Source organism: Nicotiana sylvestris, chromosome 8 (assembly GCF_000393655.2).
Source record: "Nicotiana sylvestris chromosome 8, ASM39365v2, whole genome shotgun sequence".
Lineage (NCBI taxonomy): Eukaryota > Viridiplantae > Streptophyta > Magnoliopsida > Solanales > Solanaceae > Nicotiana > Nicotiana sylvestris.
The window spans coordinates 81,579,349-81,599,258 of NC_091064.1; the positions used below are offsets into that span (position 1 = coordinate 81,579,349).

The following is a 19,910-nucleotide window of genomic DNA, read 5'->3' on the forward strand; positions in this document are numbered from 1 at the left end:
ACCCCATACAAATAATGTCGCCAAATCTTTAGTGCAAACACAACTGCTGCAAGATCTAAGTTGTGGGTTGGATAGTTCTTTTCATGATTCTTGAGTTGCCTAAAGGTGTAGGCTATAACCTTGCCGTGTTGCATCAGCACACACCCAAGCCCGATCCTTGAAGCATCGCAATACACTAGAAATCCCTCTGTACCCTCTAGCAGGGTTAATACTGGTGATGAAGTCAATCTGGATTTCAATTCCTGGAAGCTCTTTTCACAAGCATCGGATCATTGGAACTTAACTGCTTTCTACGTCAATTTAGTTAGTGGAGAGGCAAGAGTAGAAAATCCCCCCACAAATCTTCTTTTGTACCCGGCCAAACCCAAGAAGTTGCGAATCTCTGTTGGAGTGGTAGGTCTAGACCAATTCCTTACTGCTGAAATCTTTTGAGGATCAACCATAATCCCTTCCCTATAGACAATATGACCCAAGAACGTGACAAATTCAAGCCAAAATTCACATTTTGAAAATTTTGCATACAGTTGATGTTGCTGGAGAGTCTGCAGAACTGTCTTGAGATGGTCATCTTGATCCTCCCGACTTCGGATCCCCAAGAATATCGTCAATGAACACTATCATAAAGGAGTCTAGAAAATGCTTGAAGACTTGATTCATAAGATCCATGTAAGCTGCCGGGGCATTTGTTAGCTCGAAAGACATCACCAGAAATTCAAAGTTCTTATACCGAGTCCTAAAAGTTGTTTTTGGAATATACTGCTCCCTTATCTTCAATTGATGATACCCGAACCGCAAGTCAATTTTTCAGAAACACGTAGCACCTTGTAATTGATCAAATAAGTCATCTATCCTGGTAGAGGGTATTTATTTTTTATTGTGATTTTTTTGAGTTGCCGGTAGTCAATACACATCCGTATCGACCCATCTTTCTTCCTTACAAACTAAACTGGTGTGCCCCATGGTGATACACTTGGCCGGATGAAACCATTCTCTAGCAAGTCCTTCAATTATTCCTTTAGCTCTTTAAATTCTGCCGGCGCCATTCTGTAAGGTGGAATTGATATAGGCTGCATGCCTGGCATCACATCGATCCAAAAATCAATCGCCCTATCTGATGGGATCCCAGGGAGCTCATCTAGAAAGATATCCAGAAATTCATTCAGAACTGGTACGGACTCAAGGCTAGGTGCCTCAGCATCGGTGTCCGTAACACAGACCAAATGATAGATACACCTCTTCTTAATCATCTTCACGGGCTTAATGTGAGAAATAAACCGACCTTTTGGAACTACATTATCTACCTTTCATTCAACAACGGGCTCATTAGGAAATTCAAGCCTCATATTTCTAGTCCGACAGTCAAGTTTGGCAAAACATGAATAAAGCCAATCCATTCCTATTATTACATCAAAATCGACCATCCCCAATTCAACAAGATCGGCCATGGTATCCCTACCACAAACTGTAATGACGCAACCCCTATAAACTCGAGTAGCCGTAATAGACTCACCAACCAGAGTAGACACCAAGAATGACTCATGAATCTGTTCTGGTTTTATCCCAAATTCCATAGCAAAATAAGGGGAACATAGAACAAGGTGGAACCGGGGTCAATAAGTGCATACACATCATGAGATTGGATAGTCAGAATACCTGTAACAAAATCTGGAGAAGCCTCTATAGTTAGGTCATCACTCATAGCATAGAACCGGCTAGGTCCTCCCAAACTCTGCGCGTCACCCCTAGCTGCACCACACCCTGCGGGTGCTGGAGTAACTCGAGTTGGAGAGGGTGCTGAAGATGTAGCAGCTGCTAGATTGGATGACTGTCATGTCCCCTACCCGCACCCTGGCGGGATGCATGACAATGCCTCTGAATAAGGCCCCTGATACCACATCCATAGCATACGGGTAACTCTATGTAGCAAATCCCTGAGTGCATCTTCCCGCACCTGGGGCACGGGGACCTCTACTGCTGCTGGGATCTCTCTTCTAACCAACCCCGCTGGTGGATCCCCTATTGCCCTGACTGGGCCTGAAAAGACTCTACTGTTGCTGCTGGCTGGGCCCTGATGGCGGTGCACAGGTATGAGCACGTGATTTTTGCTCTATACGAAATACTCCTATACAATCCCAAGAAAATAGATTTTTGTTAATTATTTGCCATTTTATGAATTTTTGTAGAATTTTATTTAAATGTTTGCATTTTTTTGTGCATGTTTAAGTTTATTTAAATCATGAAAAAATACCAAAAGAACATCACGCATGACATTTAGGCTTTATTTTTATATTTTTTGGGATTAATCAGTAATTATTTGTTTTATAAAATTTGAAAAAATCACAAAAAATAGCTCATTTTACGTTTTTGTCTTTAATTTTAATTTATTGATTTTTCACTTTTAATATAGATTTAAGTAATGTTTACAATTTCTATAATTAGTTAATTAGTCTAATTTCACATTTTTAGATAATTTAGGATTTTTCTTTTAATTAGGATTTTTAATTAAAAAAAGAGAAAAGAAAAGAATTGAAAATAAAATAAGAAGAATACAAGAGTGTTAATTGGACCCATTCTTAATCTCCCAAATCACCCCCAAATTCGTCCATTATCAAAATTGGGCTATCTTGCACAATTGTCCCCTCAAAATCAATTAACCCCCAACCCAAATACCATTAACCACCCCTAGCCCATGACCTGTGACCCAAACTCCCTCTGGATCCACCCATTTCCTCCTCCATATAAAAACCTTGTTATAACATTTTCCCCCAAATTCCCTAACCCTAGAAACCAAAATCAGAGGCGGCTCTTCTACTGTTCTTCTTCTTTAGTGAACTCGCCTCAACTCGCATGAGTTTTGAGCGAGTTCACTCATTGGTCGCCCCCTTCACGTCACCTCATCCTCAACGGATTTGTCAGAGGAGTACGATATTCTCTCAAAATGCACGATTTCGGATTCAAAAGGACAATTGTTAGACGAATGGGAGCCGTGGATAGATGTGAATCAATCCACTCCCTCCATTTGTCCCGAAATTGTTCAATAAATCTGAAGATTTTCGGATTCTAGGCAGAAGCTTCGAGATATTTTTGAGGTTTATATATAAGGTAAGTTCTTTTCTTGTTAAGGAGGAAAAAATTTTCAGAAAAAGGGTAGAGTAAAATTTCTAGGGTTCTTGAGCTTTTTTCTTTTATTCCTCAAGCTTTGGTATGCTTTTCTTCAGAAAACGAAAAAAAATTAGAAAATGGTCTAAGTTTGTGTTGTTCGTTAAAATTTTGTTTCCAAAGAAACCAGAAGATTCTACGGCTTTTGTTGTTGTCCTGTTACTGTGAAGCTTCATCTTCAGCTTTCTTATTCTTTAAACTTTGTCGAGGAAAGGAAGAGGAACTCGCCGGATTTCGGATCCTACAATTATAGTTATTTTCTGTGTTTTGCTCATATATCCGAGATCTTTTTGTTCAAACAGGTTTTCTCTCAGTTCCTCCTCGTCTCGTTATTTTTTTTTTCTCTCTGCCTTGGATTATGTTTTAATTTCAGTAAACGGATGGTTTGAGTTATTGTATTTAAACATTAATCTAATTATGGTGGCCAAAAGAAGCCTAGGATTATGAAACCTTGAAAAATCCTCTGTTTAGCTTAATGCACTATTGCTCTTCTTTCTCTTTCTTTCATTTGCTTGTATATTTAATTTAATCTTTTTCTTGGGATGGAAAGTTAGAGAGATGGTTAAAAGTCAGTGCATCATTTGCCTATTTTTGAAGCATAGGTAGCTTTAATTGTTCAAAGTTGGAACGTGTATTTTGTCTACCATATAATATCCCGTGTTGAATTTTTCCAGATCTTGTCCAGTGCTAAAAAAGTGCAAAGAAAGTTTATTAAGGTTTAGCAGCATTAAATACAAGATAACTTGACATGTTCTTCGAAAAGTTTATAAACTTTCCGTGTTGACAGGTACTATATATACATGTCAACACGGAAGTTGACATGTACTATAAACTTCTTGGAACATGTCAACTCATATACAAAATGTATAGTACATGTTCTTCGAAAAGTTTGACGCGAAATTTCTTGATACAAAATGTAGAAGTATTAATTTTGGCTTTAGGATCAACGTTGGTAGTGGTGCAAGAAATGGTCAAAAGAACAATAGAAGATTTATTTGTCGTATATTGTTTGCTTTTCCTAGGTATCGGCTCATGTGTTTATTCTAAGGATAATTTTGACGTTACTGGTATTTTACTCGATTATGTTGAATAAATTAATAATTTTTTTAAAAAAAAAAACTTGATTTTTCGCACTTATTTGAAATTAAATTAAAATCATTATCTAGCTTTTGACCTCTTTTAGTTTTCCTGTGGTTTCCTTTTGGTCATTTTCAGGGGCGTAATTGTTTTAAAAAAAATAACATTCCAAAGTTGCTATATTTTTATGCCAGTAGTATTTCATGATATAGTCAATATATATTAGCATGTCTTTAACCTAGAGAAAAGGTGAATATACAATAGACCCAAAAGCCCAATAACTTGAGGTGTGCCACATTTTAAATCTATAACCTATGGCCCTCACAAATTTAGATCAAATAAATTGGGATGTGCCACATATAAATAAAAATTTAATTGATGGCCCTCAAAGTTTAGTTTTGGGGCTTTCTCTCTAAAATTGGAATCGAGGTGTGTCGTGCCAATTAAAATCCCAAAATACATGACCCTTGTATTAGTTTCATAATTTAGATCTAAAAAATATCAAATACTCGTAGTTTGCTTTAGGCTCGATTTAGATTAGTATTGCGATTATGTATACGTTCGCGTAACATAATTGCAAATTTATTTCTAAAAATGACTTGAGGGATGCGTTCGCGCTACTTCAACCAAACTTTTTCTTAATAAAATAAACAAAGCGTTATTAATCGTGGACACGTTTGCGTGACATGACTTTTGACGCGCCAAAGGAAAAGAGTATACGTACGCGTAACTCAATTCTTTAATTACAAATAATCAAGTGATTTAATAGTGGTAAAAAAAATAAATGCACATAGGTCCTAAAAATGAGTAGTCAAACAATTTAAGCCAAGTATAATTTGCTAAGCGACCGTGCTAGAACCACGGAACCCGGGAATGCCTAACACCTTCTCCCAGGTTAACAGAATTCCTTACTTAGAATTTCTGGTTCGCAGAATTCAAAAGGAAAGTCGAAATTTCCTCGATTTGGGATTTAAATAAACCGGTGGCTTGGGACACCAATTAAAATATTCCAAGTGGCGACTCTGAAAAATAAATAAATAATCCTTATCGAAAAATGTCACTTAAATTGGAAACTCCCTTATATACCTCTCGGGGTGTGTAAAAAGGAGGTGTGACAGCTCTGGCGACTCTGCTGGGGATCGAACCCAGAATCTCTGGTTCAAGGTTCAAGAATTCGAGCTTGTTAAAGTAATTTTTATTTGGCTTTATTGTTGATATTACTGCATTTTGTGGATTTAATGTGCTAATTGTCATTTATCGCTTTGATATTACTTGAATTGTATTTAAATGTCTTCTTACGCCACCCATCTGAGTCTTCTGAAAATGGTACACACGTTTGCGTGACCCGCTTTTTCTGTAGAAATTATAAAATAAGATAAGGTTGGGCAAGCAACAAGACCGGGCAGACTTTCGTGCTCCCGGTACGTTGCCCCCTCCTCAAACCCAGTTGTCCGCTCGGGTAACCCAAGTCTAGACCATAAACCAGGTTTTTAAACCTAGAATAACGCAACCTCATGTCGGATCCCTAGTAGGAATGATTATTTTCATCACGTGCATTTGACCTTGGGGACTCAACACAGGGGTTGGGTCCGTCTAGGACAGGTATACCCAAAATAAAGACCATCCTGATGCATCCTACGTTCTATGTGAATATTTATTTGTTTCGGCTTGCATGTTGACCGGCTAAGAAAGGAAATAAAAAGAAAAACCAAAAGTGAGGTAGGAGAGAAAATTTACTCGATTTCTAAAATCCCAGTATTTGAAAATATCCTGAAACTCTGCCGAATTTAAAAAAAAAAAGGAAAAAAAAGTGAAAATATATTTCAAAAGAGTGAGTCAAATATCATGTTTTTGTATCAAAACTGCCTGAACTATGCAAGTCCGATTCTCACCAGATGTGGGATACGTAGGCAACCCACATAAGGTTCGGCCTCATTTTTACCAAATAATAAAATAAAAAGATGTTTCAGGGCTTTGGTCAAAACAATATGCCGACCCAGCTTCGGTTGTATTTAAGTCATTTCTCCTCGGAATAGCTTTAGATTGCATTCCAATTGTCGAAAGGCTATTTTCGAGAGGAACAGACAAAAGGTGTCTTTTCCAATAAAATACCTACCCCCGGCCTCAAAATTCATTTGGAATTTTGAAGGGTGCCACGTTTGCAAAAACGACCATTTTGCTAACATAGCAATAAAAGGGGTCCTTGTCCGTTGATTTTTTTAAAAAAAACTTATTTTGCAAAAAGAGTCCACAAGAGTCAACCCTAACCTTAACCCCCCACAGGTACAAATGAATACCGTCTAGGAATCATCGCAACCTGTCATAGAAAGGGCTCGGATGCAGCTACATAAGTGGTGGGGTGATTTAGATGAAGATGACCAACTTTGGGTAAAAGAGCATTTGGGCTCCCTAGTAGACATCATGCACGTGAAACCACAGGAGGATTTAATTAAGGCTTTGGTGACCTTTTGGGATCCCGTTCACAATGTGTTCCGTTTCTCGGATTTCGAACTCACACCCACTCTGGAAGAAATAGTCGGGTACATCAATTTCGGCCAAGAGTTAAGAAAGCAGCAACTAATATTCCCGAGGGCTCCCTCAGTACACAAATTCTTCGATCTTTTGAAAATTAGCAAACAAATGAGCAAGGGCCGTGTAAGCAAAGGGAGTTGTTCGTTCTACTTCCTGTATTTCAGGTTTGGACACTCGGCCGGGTTTGAAACACATGAGAAGGGGTTGAATAACAAACAGGACTAGAGGATATGGCAAATTCATCGATGGTTTGCTTTCATCGTGGCATTTCTAGGAATCATGGTATTTCCGAATTCTGAGGGTACAATAGACCTTCGTATGGCCAAAATCGCACAGGTCCTCGTCGACAAAAAAGATCACACATTTGTCCCATTATTGCTGGCGGACATTTACCGGGCATTAACATTGTGCAAATCTGGGGGTCAATTTTTCGAAGGCTACGATATTCTTCTTCAGATGTGGATGACCGAACACTTTCGCCGTCATCCTAAGTTCATGAGATATACTCCAGACGGGAACAATTTCATCAAAAAGTATGAGGAAAGGGTGGAAGATTACAAACCACCGGAAGGGTTTGAAGCATGGGTGTCCTATTTGAGGAAATTGAGAGCAGATCAAATTGAATGGACCATAGGATGGCTCCCAGTAATAGAAATCATCTACATGACCTCTTCAAAGGGCTACTTGATGATAATGGGTACGAGAAGTATACAACCATATGCACCACAAAGAGTTCTGAGACAACTGGGAAGATATCAGGTGATACCCGAAGAGGCAGACCTAAGCACTCAAGTTATTGAACTATACCCAGAAGCAATGATACCCGAGGCTTTAGTTCAAAGAGACTGGAATTGTTGTCGGTATCTAAAAAGTAACACCCAAGTGCCAGACCCAGCTAAGGGCGAAGCTGATCCCAATTATGCGACTTGGTTTGAAAGGAGTTTTTATGTGTACAATGAGCCCGAGCCCAAACCTGTGAGGCCCGCCAAAAGGCCCCATGTTCAAGCTTTTGATGACAAAATTCAGGAAAGGTTAGCTTGGGGATAAAAGGAAAAGGAATATCAGGCCACCATCCATGATCTGCGAGAAGAGTTGAGAAATGTCACCTTCAACAATGATTTACAGGCACAAGAGGCCGAGGGTGAGAGGAGAAGATTGGTTTGAGAAAATGAAGCTCTCAGGGCCCAGGTTCGACAGCTGAAAATAGCAGCCGAGAATCCGGGCCAAAGCAGGAAAGATGAAAGGCTTATTTATAACCTTACTCAAAAGGTGCGTGACTATGAAAATGACCTGCAAAAAGCTGAGTCTGAACTAGCAAAAGCACGAACGAGGTTGGCTAAAAATGCCGAAGGGCGTGCAGCTTTCGTTCAATAGATGAAAGAAAGATATGAAAGAGAGGTCACAGGTTGGGAAAAGCGATTCGCAACCTCGAAGGTGAAATGGCTAAACAAGCCAAAAATTTTAAGGCCGAGAGAGAACATTGTTACGCCTTAATGGCACGGTTAGAAGAGGACTTACAGCACTTGCAAGAGCAAAATCACGCTGCCACCCAAGTCTTAGAGGCTAGATCCCGTCAGATTGGCCGTTTGTTGCAAGAGAAGGGCATCATAAGAGAGAGGGTTCGAAGGATTGCTGACTACATCACCATGAAATGCAGTGCGTGTGAGGACATGACAAGATCCATGTTTTTTTCCACTGTAATGATCTTCACCCGTCAGATAATGGAAGAACTCTTCGGCTCCAAGATGACATGGCAAGTAGGCCCGCTACAAGACCAGTTGGTGTTCCTAAGGCAGGGTTGGAGGCACTGATGTTTTCTTGATTGTATTTTCTTCCTTTTTCCGAGTCTGTATTTTTCATATTTCGAGACTATTTTCAGTTCGTAGAAAAGGCATGTCCAGAGTCTTAAAGTTCTAGAAAAGGTATGTTTTGAGTCTTTTGTAATTCAGTAAAGTTGTGCTAATGAAAAATTGAAAAAAAAAAGAAAAAAAAACCCACAAAAATTGTTCTTTTCTTTTTCGCATTTACTTCTTGAACTACGTTATGATCTGATTTATGCGGCGTCGTGATACGTAGGCAATCCTTATCGGATCCGGTCATGCTTTTTGTAAACAATTTAAATAAAAGAGGAAAGATCCGAAAGAAAAACCCAAAAGAAGGAAAAGAAGGAAAATCAAAGGAAAAGAAAAAAAAGAGGCAAAGAAAGAGATGAAAAGAGAGAGAGTGGAATTGGAAAGAAGGAAAAAAAATAATAAGAATAAGAATAAGTAAAGCCGGGATGAAGCATGCGACCGTTGCAAAACATGTAGAAACACATTTAACTGTATAGATGCATCACACCCCAACATGCGATTACCTATCTGTTATTTGTTTCAAACTAACCGTTTGTTGCTGTTATCCCAAGTTCAGGTTCTATAGTAAGGTGGTTGTTTTGTGGTAGTCTGGCTTCCCATCCATATTTCACGAGGTCGAAAGGTAGCGTTGAAATGTCTTCAGAAATCACTCTGCCAACAGTTCCTATCATGTAAGAGAGTCCGACTTCGGAGTCGGCAGCTGCCGAGGAAAACAGGTTACTGCGTCTCCGCATGATGGAAATGTGGGATGCCTGGTCAAACGGAAGAGAGCCACCAAGTGTAATCCCCGGATTTCCCGAGCTTTTCCCTAGGGTAGGTGGAACCTCCAATATCCCGATCAGTCACCCCAATACCCCACTCGGACATCCTACCATCTCGGCCTACTTTGTTGGAACACCTTTTGAGGTTCGCCCCCAGGTGTTAGCTTCAGGAGTGGTTCCAAATATTTTCACTACTCCTCCTTGCTCAGCTATTACACAGCCTACGCTGCCCAGACCCAACTTTGACCCATCAATCTTCACCTTCCAAACACCATCTTTTCCACTGGAACCTGCACAGTTTCCCACCTATACTTACTCTCAACCACCCCGATATGAGTTCACTGCGGGCAAGAAAAGACTACCAAAATTCCTGAGCAAGAAGAGATTGCGAGGAAGATGAGGAGTATAGAACAGAGTCTCAAAAGCATACAAGGCTTAAGTGGACAGAAAAATGTATCCTATACTGACTTATGCATGTTCCATCATGTGCATCTGCCATTGGGATTCAAAACCCCGAAATTTGAGAAGAACGATGGGCACGGTGATCCTATTGCTCGTCTCAAAAAATATTGCAATCAATTGCGAGGGGCCGGTGGAAAGGAAGAACTACTCATGGCCTATTTCGGAGAAAGTCTGGTTGGCATCGCTTCTGAGTGGTACATGGACCAGGATATATCCCGCTGGCACATCTGGGATGATCTGCTAGAGATTTCGTCAGGCAGTTCCAGTACAACATTGATATTGCTCCAGATAGGAACTCGTTGACGAACTTGAAAAAGAAGTCCTCGAAAAGCTTTCGGGAGTATGCGGTTAAATGGCGAGAGCAAGCATCTAGGGTAAAACCTCCGATGGATGAGGTTGAAATGGTCACGGTTTTTTACAAGATCAGGAAGCCGACTACTTCCAAAATATGATGTCTACTATGGGTAAACCATTTGCCGAAGCAATCAAGATTGGCGAAATGGTTGAAAACGGGTCGAATTCTAAGCCAATCCGCTATCAGAGCTACTTCCCAAGCCATTCAGGGTGGGTATGGAGGAATAGTGAAAGGCAAGAAGAAGGAAGAAACGTCCATGGCAGCGTCGGGCGCAAGAAAATACCGTACTCCCAGATCCCTTTTCCCAGAAAGGACCCCGCAACACTATTACCCCCACCAATACATGGCCTATGCTCCTCATCCATACACGGTCATGAATGCTCAATCTTATGTCCGCCCACAGCAACAAGCCCACTATAACCAAGCTACATTTCCTAGAAGTCAACCTCCTTACCAAAACCACTACAACCCCGGTCTTCCGCAAACCAATTTTCCCCCTCGTGAACTACCTAAAAGGCCAAATTTTACACCAATCGGCGAATACTACTCCAGCCTTTTCCCAAAGCTTGTCCAAATGGGTCTGCTACAGCCGGTTCCTCAAACTAGGCAAAACCCAACATCTTCCGCTTACAGAGCTAGTGCCCGATGCGCCTATCACTCAGGGGGCAGAAGGGCACGACACTGATGATTACTGGACTCTGAAGAGAGCAGTGGAGAATTTGATAGAACAAAGGAAGATAGTGCTAAGGGATGAGGATGTCCCCAATGTGACTAATAACCCACTACCAGCCCACAACAACGGGCCGGTAATCGGGATGATTTGTAAGGATAAAGAATTTAACCCAGCATTGAATGCCATCATTGCCATTGCTGACCCAGAAAAGAAACCAAAAGCTTCCCCAAAGCAAGACAAAGGGGAGGAAAAGAACAAAATCACCCCTCCAAAATTAGAAAAGAAAGTCGAAGCGGGAATTGGGGCAACACCTTCCAAAGATGTTGTTCTCTATGTCCCTCGGGGTCGCAAAGAAAAACAGATGACTTTGAGTCCTCCTAGAAGATTCGAGCTAAACAAGGCAACCCAAATGTATGTGCCCAAGGGAGCTTGTGTGATGCGGGGGCCAATTAATCCTCCAAGGCTGAGTGAGCCCGTGGTTATTGGCCGCACACCGCAAAAGCCCATGACGGATCCTACCGTTGTGCCCTGGAATTACAACAAAATGGTGGTGACCTATAAGGGCAAAGAAATCTCAGGAGAAGTCCAAGAAAATAACCCCGTTGAAAAGTATTCTAACTTGGAAGAGGTGAACAATGCCACTCGAAAACGCTTCCTATCTAAGAAGCCCGTGAGTGCCGAAGAAGCGGAGACTTTCTTTCAAAAGATGAAAATGGCAGATTATGAGGTGATTGACCAGCTTCGAAAATTTCTTGAACAAGTCTCCTTGTTGGCTTTGCTGATGAACTCCCCCAAAAATCAGAAGGTATTGATCAAGACCCTTAACGAAGCATATGTTCCTATTGAAACTTCTATAGAACAGTTGGAAAGGATGGCAGAAAGGTATTCCTCAATTAACCAGATTTCCTTCAGCAAAAATGACTTGCCTCCAGAAGGGGCCGCGCATAACAAAGCCCTGCACCTTACAGTCAAATGTGAAGGGTACTATGTGAAAAAGGTTATGTTGGACGGAGGCTCTAGGGTAGACATCTGCCCACTCTTGACTCTACTGCGCATGGAAATTGGGACTGAAAGAATTCGACCCAATAATGTCTGTGTATGGGCTTTCAATGGTATAAAAAGGGACACGATTGGAGAGATTGATCTGATTCTGACCATCGGCCCAGTAGACTTTGAAGTAACCTTCCAGGTGTTGGACATGGACACATCCTACAATTTTCTTTTGGGGAGGCCATGGATTCATGCAGCAGGGGTTGTACCCTCTACCCTCCATCAGATGGTAAAATTTGAGCATGAAGATCAAGAGATTGTGGTCCACGGGGAAGACGAGCAATCAATTTATCGCGACCCATCAGTCCCATGTCTTGAAGCAAGAGAGGGGAATGAGTACATAGTTTATCAAGCCTTTGAAATTGTGGTCGCAGACCAGTACGAAGAGGAAACCCTTGCCCTCAACCCTTTCTTTCTAATGCATCAATCATGGTGGCCAAAGAAATGATCAGACATGGTTTCAAATTAGGGAAGGGGCTTGGTAAATTATTGCAAGGAATAACTGAACCTGCTACCCTGACAACCAATGAAAAGTTCTTCAGGATAGGCTTCCTACCCACTCCAGATGATGTAAAATGGGCAAATGATAGAAAGAATGATGGTTGGGTCTTGCCTCAGCCGGTGCCGCATCTGTACAGAACATTTGTCAAGCCAAAATACCATGAGGAGGAAGAAAATGAGGCCTTCACAGCCGAAGAGACTGAAGATATATGTGGGGCAATGAGGAAGATACTGTATGAAGCCCACATGGTTCAACTAGGGGAAGGCTCGAGCACCGCTGAGGTGCTGTATATAGGACCTAATTCCAAGCTACAGAATTGGAAGGCTACGCCATTCCTGATCAGGCGGGAGTCCCGGTAGACCTGTCCTGCCACCTTTTCTACATCACGAGTTATTTCAGGGTGTAACTCAGATGTTTTCTTTAGTTTCTTGTCTTTTAATTTTCCAATGTAAACCCTGTTATCTCCAAATTCCAAGAAATGAAACCAATATTTCATTGTTCATCTTTCTTTATTCTTTCTGATTTTGTTATTTTTTTTATTTCTTATTTCAGTTCTAATAATGCGGCTTTAAGTAACATGACATGCTTGCAGACTTCATGCCTAGATCCAAACATGCTGTCTAATTGCGAAATAATGAACCAAGAACCGGAATACGATGAAGAGGAGGCTTTAAGGGAAATAAATCGAGAATTGGAACAATTTGAGAATAAACCTAAGACGAACTAAATGATACTGAACCGGTTAATTTGGGTAGTTCTGAAGAAGTCAGAGAAACTAAGATAAGCATTTTCACAGGCAAAAAAACTCGAGACGCATTAATCCAACTCCTGTTTGAGTTCAAAGATGTGTTTGCTTGGTCATACGATGACATGCCAGGGCTGAGTGTTGATTTGGTTGTTCACAAGTTGCCAACATACCCCGATTGTCCCCCAGTCCAACAAAAGCAAAGAAAATTCAAAACTGATGTTAGTGACAAGATCAAAGAAGAGGTCACGAAGTAGTTGAAAGCGGGGGTGATCCGAGTGGTCCGGTACACCACCTTGTTAGCTAATGTAGTTCCAGTTCCAAAGAAAGACGGGAAGACCCGGGTGTGTGTGGATTACAGAGATTTAAACAAGGCAAGTCCCAAAGATAACTTCCCTTTGCCAAACATCCACATCCTTGTTGATAACTGTGCCAAGCATGAGATACAATCCTTCGTGGATTGTTATGCAGGATATCATCAGGTGTTGATGGATGAAGAAGATGTAAAGAAGATAGCTTTTACCATACCGTGGGGTACATACTGTTGCAGAGTCATGCCGTTTGGTCTCAAGAACGTCGGGGCAACCTATATGAGAGCCATGACAGCCATGTTTCACGATATGATGCACCAAGAGATAGAGGTGTATGTAGACGATGTAATCATCAAATCCAAAACCCAGGACGACCACGTTCGGGACTTGAGAAATTTTTTTGAGCGGATGCGCAAATATGATTTAAAACTGAACCCAGCCAAATGTGCATTTGGGGTACCATCCGGCAAACTCTTGGGATTCATCGTCAGTCGGAGGGGCATCGAGTTAGACCCAACAAAGATAAAGTCTATTCGAGATTTGCCTCCTCCAAAAACCAAGAAGGATGTTATGAGTCTGTTGGGTAGATTGAACTACATCAGTCGATTCATTGCCCAAATGACATCCACATGTGAACCCATATTCAAACTGCTAAAGAAAGACGCAACACTCAAGTGGACAGATGAATGTCAAAGAGCTTTTGATAAAATTAAGGAATATTTGTCGAATCCGCCGGTCTTGGTCCCACCTAATCCAGGGAGGCCTTTGTTCTTGTACCTGACAGTCTTGGAAAATTCTTTCGGTTGCGTCCTCATGCAACACGATGTGACCGGAAAGAGAGAGCAGGCTATTTACTATCTGAGCAAGAAGTTCACTAGTTATGAAGCCAAGTACACTCTGTTGGAAAGGACCCGCTGCGCTTTGACTTGGGTCGCTCAGAAGCTGAGGCATTACTTGCAAGCCTACACCACTTACCTCATAACCAGGTTGGATCCTTTAAAATACATATTCTAGAAGCCGATGCCCACTAGGAGGCTAGAAAAGTGGCAGATCCTGCTTACGGAATTCGACATAGTATATGTCACTCGCACGGCAATGAAAGCCCAGGCGTTACAGACCATTTGGCTGAAAATCCGGTCAATGATGAATACCAGCCTTTGAATACTTACTTCCCAGATGAAGAGGTAAACTCGGTTGAGGCAATATCCGAAGATATCAATGCTTAGAAAATGTTTTTTATGGAGCGGTAAACGCAAAAGGTGTTGGAATTGGGGCAATCCTGATCTCGCCCACCGGCCAACATTATCCGGCCACAACTAGGCCACAGTATGCGGACCCCACATGAACGGGTATGTTTTAGCAAATAAAATCTTTCGAGCAGGCTATTACTGGATAACCATGGAAAAGGACTACTTCAGTTTTGTCCGAAAGTGTCATCAGTGTCAGGTGCACGATGATTTGATTCATGCACCTCCCACAGAACTGCATCCCATATCAGCACCTTGGCCATTTATTGCTTGGGGTATGAATGTCATCGGGCCAATCGAGCCGAAAGCCTTGAATAGGCACCGATTAATACTAGTTACCATTGACTACTTCACGAAGTGGGTTGAAGCCATCACTCTCAAATCCGTCACCAAGAAAGCTGTGGTAGATTTCGTGCACTCCAATCTTATCTGCCGTTTTGGCATTCCTGCAACTATTATCACAGACAATGCTGCAAACTTGAATAGTCATTTGATGGGAGAGATATGCGAACAATTCAAGATAACGCATTGGAATTCTACTCCTTATCGGCCCAAAGCCAATGGTGCTGTCGAAGCAGCAAACAAAAACATCAAAAAGATTTTGAGAAAGATGATTCAGAGTTCCAAGCAGTGGCATGAAAAGTTATCGTTTGCATTGTTGGGATATCGTACTACTGTGCGCACGTCAATTGGAGCCACCCCGTATCTTTTGGTTTATGGCACTGAAGCCGTAATACTCGCAGAGGTTGAAATCCCCTCTATCCGGATCATTGTTGAAGCAGAAATTGAAGAGAGTGGGTGGGTCAAAACTCGGCTGGAACAGTTAACCTTGATCGATGAAAAGCGAATGGTCGCGGTCTGCCACGGGCAGTTGTACCAACAAAGAATGGCCCGTGCCTACAACAAGAAAGTGCGGCCTAGAAATTTCGAAGTGGAGCAGCTTGTTTTAAGGTGTATCCTTCCCTATCACCAGGAATCGAAAGGAAAATTTTCTCCTAATTGGAAGGGCCCATACATCATCAGAAAGATATTGCCGAAAGGGGCGTTGTATCTGGGTGATATCGAAGGGAATGATCCTGAAGCAGTTGTGAATGCGGATGCAGTCAAAAGGTATTATGTTTAGCTTTTTTGCATTGACAACCTTGTCCGATTGGGATGATGAAGGCTTTCATTCTCGCTACCCAAACACTCTCCACCCTTTGCAAATCCATTTGAGCCAGTTACTCTTCTTTGATTACCCTCTTGGGAACCGTAAAGTGTTAAAAAAAAGAAGCAAAAACAACAAAACAAAATGTTTTCCTGAACTACGTTCGACTTGATTCCGAAAGGACACGTAGGGAGCCTCTCTATGGGGTTCAGTCACACCAAAACAAAAATCCAATTTTCCCCAAAAGAGAAACTGGGGTAGATGTTATAATGGTTCGACAATGAGCCTACCTGAATGGTTCCAAAGTTGTAATTTCACCCGGATTCTTTTTGCCCAAACCTTGTTCAAGTCCTTCTGATCAATCAGCAAAGGCGCCGGAATTAGAAAACATGACTGTTTGGATCTGATACAATTAAAATTATAGAAATAAAATAAGAGAGTCTTGTCGGTGAAAACCTAGGGGCACCATAAGGCGACGGTGAGCAGAGAAATTGAAAATGAGAGAGAATGTTTAGTGAAAACTCGTAAAGAGCACTATCAAGCGATGGTAAGAAGAGAAATGAGAGAGGTCGATTGGCGAAAACCCGCAAAGGGCGCCGTTGATCGAAGAGAAGAAACCCCTCACCACCATTAGTATTGAAAGAATCCTGGCAAGTTTTCTCGATTTTGAAACATGGGGCGCAATGGGTTTATGAGAAGTCGGATAGTTGTGCGGATCGGTTGTCTAGTCCAAGAAGCATGTCATGTCTCTTTGAAGCATGCATGCACCCCAGATAACTCTGTCTTTCCTCCCCGAAAGGGACACTTCTCCTTCAAATTCATTTTTCTTGTCTTTTGTTTACCTTTTCTTGAATCCCTTTCGGTCTAACTCTGTTCCGAAACTAATACAAAGAAAAGGTGGCAAGATTGGTTTTACAGGGTTCTGCTTAACAAAAGCCAAGTCCAAATAAAAGTACCCAGCCTCAGCGGGTGCATCAAGTCGATCCTGACTGGCCGTGATAACTGATGCTTTGAAATCAGAATTTATTGAAAATGAAAAGAAATCCCAAGTCAAAGCCCCTAGAGGCAGAATAAAATGAAAAGGGCCAAAGCCTATGAGCCGTCATGAGAAATTTTGAAAAAAAGTTGAGCTCCTCGGTTTTAGGATAGAGATCAATCTTCAGAAAAGCCAGCAAGCAGCAGAGGTTCCAACCAAAAGAGTTGAGCCAAGATCAAGTGATCAAAAACGATGAAGGCCACAAAACCAACCACCGTTTCAAAACTAACAATTGTTCTTTGTTCGAAAAGATTGAAATAGGTGCAACCCAGGGCAACTGTGCAAAAGCAGGTGCAGCCGAAGAAAAGCCGCGCAAGAGCTAGAAACAGCTTCGCAGTAACAATCAACCCAAAAGGGAAGTTTTTCTCCAAAATTCTTTCCTGCATCTTATTGAAATAAAATGAAATGGGAAAGAAAAGAAAAAAAAAGAAATCCAAACAAAATGATAGCTAAGATTCCCAACCTCAATTTGTTACTCTTTTGCCAACATTAGGGGTCCAACCCTGAGTTGAGCTTTTAGACATAAGGCCTCCATTCCCTAGTCTCCTTTTGCCAACATTAGGGCTCCAATCCCTGAGTTGAGCTTTTAGACATAGGGCCTCCATTCCCTAGTCGCCTTTTGCCAACATTAGGGCTCCAATCCCTGAGTTGAGTTTTTAGACATAGGGCCTCCATTCCCTAGTCCCCTTTTGCCAACATTAGGGCTCCAATCCCTGAGTTGAGTTTTTAGACATAGGGCCTCCATTTCCTAGTACCCTTTTGCCAACATTAGGGCTCCAATCCCTGAGTTGAGCTTTTAGACATAGGGCATCCATTCCCTAGTCGTCTTTTGCCAACATTAGGGCTCCAATCCCTGAGTTGAGTTTTTAGACATAGGGCCTCCATTCCCTAGTCCCCTTTTGCCAACATTAGAGCTCCAATCCCTGTGTTGAGCTTTTAGACATAGGGCCTCCATTCCCTAGTCTCCTTTTGCCAATATTAGGGCTCCAATCCCTGAGTTGAACTTTTAGACATAGGGCCTCCATTCCCTAGTCGCCTTTTGCCAACATTAGGGCTCCAATCCCTGAGTTGAGCTTTTAGATATAAGGCTCCATTCCCTAATCGTTCCTCTTAAATACACAATCCTTATTTTATTGCTTTCAATAGAGAAATAAGGTAGATTTTGGTTGCAAATAACTCACGAAATTTTCCCACTGAAAACTGGGGCAGGAAAATTTCGTTCGTTTGTTTGTTTGTTTTGGGTGACTGGGCAGGTTTTGCCTCGAGGCACAGTATTGGAGATGACCAAAAGAATGAGTCTCAATCCAGAATAAAGAAAAGAAGGAAAAGAGCAAAAGAAGTGGATTCAAAAGGTTAAAGTGGAGAAAGATGCGGACTGCCCAAGATATGATTGAAGTCACAAGCTTCGCATGGCCCGCCTTGATCCAAAGCTAAAGAAAGAACCAGTACCTACAGCTGACGAGCATCAAGATTCAGATCGGAGTCCACAGCAAGAACCATCCAAGACTCAAGATCAAGCCTCAAGAGATTTATAGATAGGAATCTTGTAACTCGTAGTTGATAGGCTTACCTAGTTTAGTTTTTTATTTTTCATTTTTGGTGTAATAAGGAGTTCCGCAAGTAGAAATCGCAGCAACAACAACGAAATCACAGCTTCTCGGTAGTCCCAGCTACCAAAACTTTCAGAACTACACTGACCTGATTCCTTTATAGCCAAGGATATGTAGGCAACCTCCGAAGCAAGGTTCGGTCAGATTTTTTTTTCAAAAAATGCTTCTCATGGAGTTTCAAATGGGCAAAAATCCCTCGAAATTGCTCATTTTATCTTTGCCCGAAAACCCTTCGTGTCTCCGAGCAAAGAGGGGCAGCTGTGAGCACGTGATTTTTGCTCTATACGAAATACTCCTATACAATCCCAAGAAAATAGATTTTGTTAATTATTTGCCATTTTAGGAATTTTGTAGAATTTTATTTAATTGTTTGCATTTTTTGTGCATGTTTAAGTTTATTTAAATTATAAAAAATACCAAAAAACATCACGCATGGCATTTAGGCTTTATTTTTATATTTTTTGGGATTAATCAGTAATTATTTGTTTTATAAAATTTGAAAAAATCACAAAAAATAGCTCATTTTACGTTTTTGTCTTTAATTTTAATTTATTGATTTTCCACTTTTAATATAGATTTAAGTTATGTTTACAATTTCTATAATTAGTTAATTAGTCTAATTTCACATTTTTAGATAATTTAGGATTTTTCTTTTAATTAGGATTTTTAATTAAAAAAAGAGAAAAGAAAAGAATTGAAAATAAAAGAAGAAGAATACAAGAGTGTTAATTGGACCCATTCTTAATCTCGCAAATCACCCCAAAATTCGGCCATTATCAAAATTGGGCCATCATGCACAATTGTCCCCTCAAAATCAATTAACCCCCAGCCCAAATACCATTAACCACCCCTAGCCCATGACTTGTGACCCAAACTCCCTCTGGATCCGCCCATTTCCCCCTCCATATAAAAACCTTGTTATAACATTTTCCCCCAAATTCCCTAACCCTAGAGACCAAAATCAGAGGCGGCTCCTCTACTGTTCTTCTTCTTCAGTGAACTCGCCTCAACTCGCATGAGTTTTGAGCGAGTTCACTCATTGGTCCCCCCCCCCTCCACGTCACCTCATCCTCAACGGATTTGTCAGAGGAGTACGATATTCTCTCAAAATGCACGATTTCGGATTCAAAAGGACAATTGTTGGACGAATAGGAGCCGTGGATAGATGTGAATCAATCCACTCCCTCTATTTGTCCCGAAATTGTTCAATAAATCTGAAGATTTTCGAATTCTAGGCAGAAGTTTCGAGATATTTTTGAGGTTTATATATAAGGTAAGTTCTTTTCTTGTTAAGGAGAGGAAAATATTTTCAGAAAAAGGGTAGAGTAAAATTTCTAGGGTTCTTGAGCTTTTTTTCTTTTATTTCTCTAGCTTTGGTCCGCTTTTCTTC

The 19,910-nt window shown here is 41.1% G+C and overlaps 2 protein-coding genes across 2 annotated transcripts; one reads left to right on the forward strand and one right to left on the reverse strand.

Moving 5' to 3' along the window:
* Window positions 1–1,007: 1,007 nt before the first annotated feature.
* On the reverse strand, window positions 1,008–1,699 carry LOC138875281 (uncharacterized). The gene is made up of 3 exons (XM_070154104.1): window positions 1,654–1,699; window positions 1,407–1,549; window positions 1,008–1,301 (listed from the first exon to the last, which is right to left on the reverse strand). The coding sequence occupies exons 1-3, from the start codon at window positions 1,697–1,699 to the stop codon at window positions 1,008–1,010; spliced, it is 483 nt and encodes a 160-aa protein (XP_070010205.1).
* A 6,562-nt stretch (window positions 1,700–8,261) lies between these two features.
* Window positions 8,262–12,370, forward strand: LOC138875282 (uncharacterized). Its single transcript, XM_070154105.1, has 3 exons — window positions 8,262–8,525; window positions 10,272–10,408; window positions 10,789–12,370. The coding sequence occupies exons 1-3, from the start codon at window positions 8,262–8,264 to the stop codon at window positions 12,368–12,370; spliced, it is 1,983 nt and encodes a 660-aa protein (XP_070010206.1).
* Window positions 12,371–19,910: the final 7,540 nt, after the last annotated feature.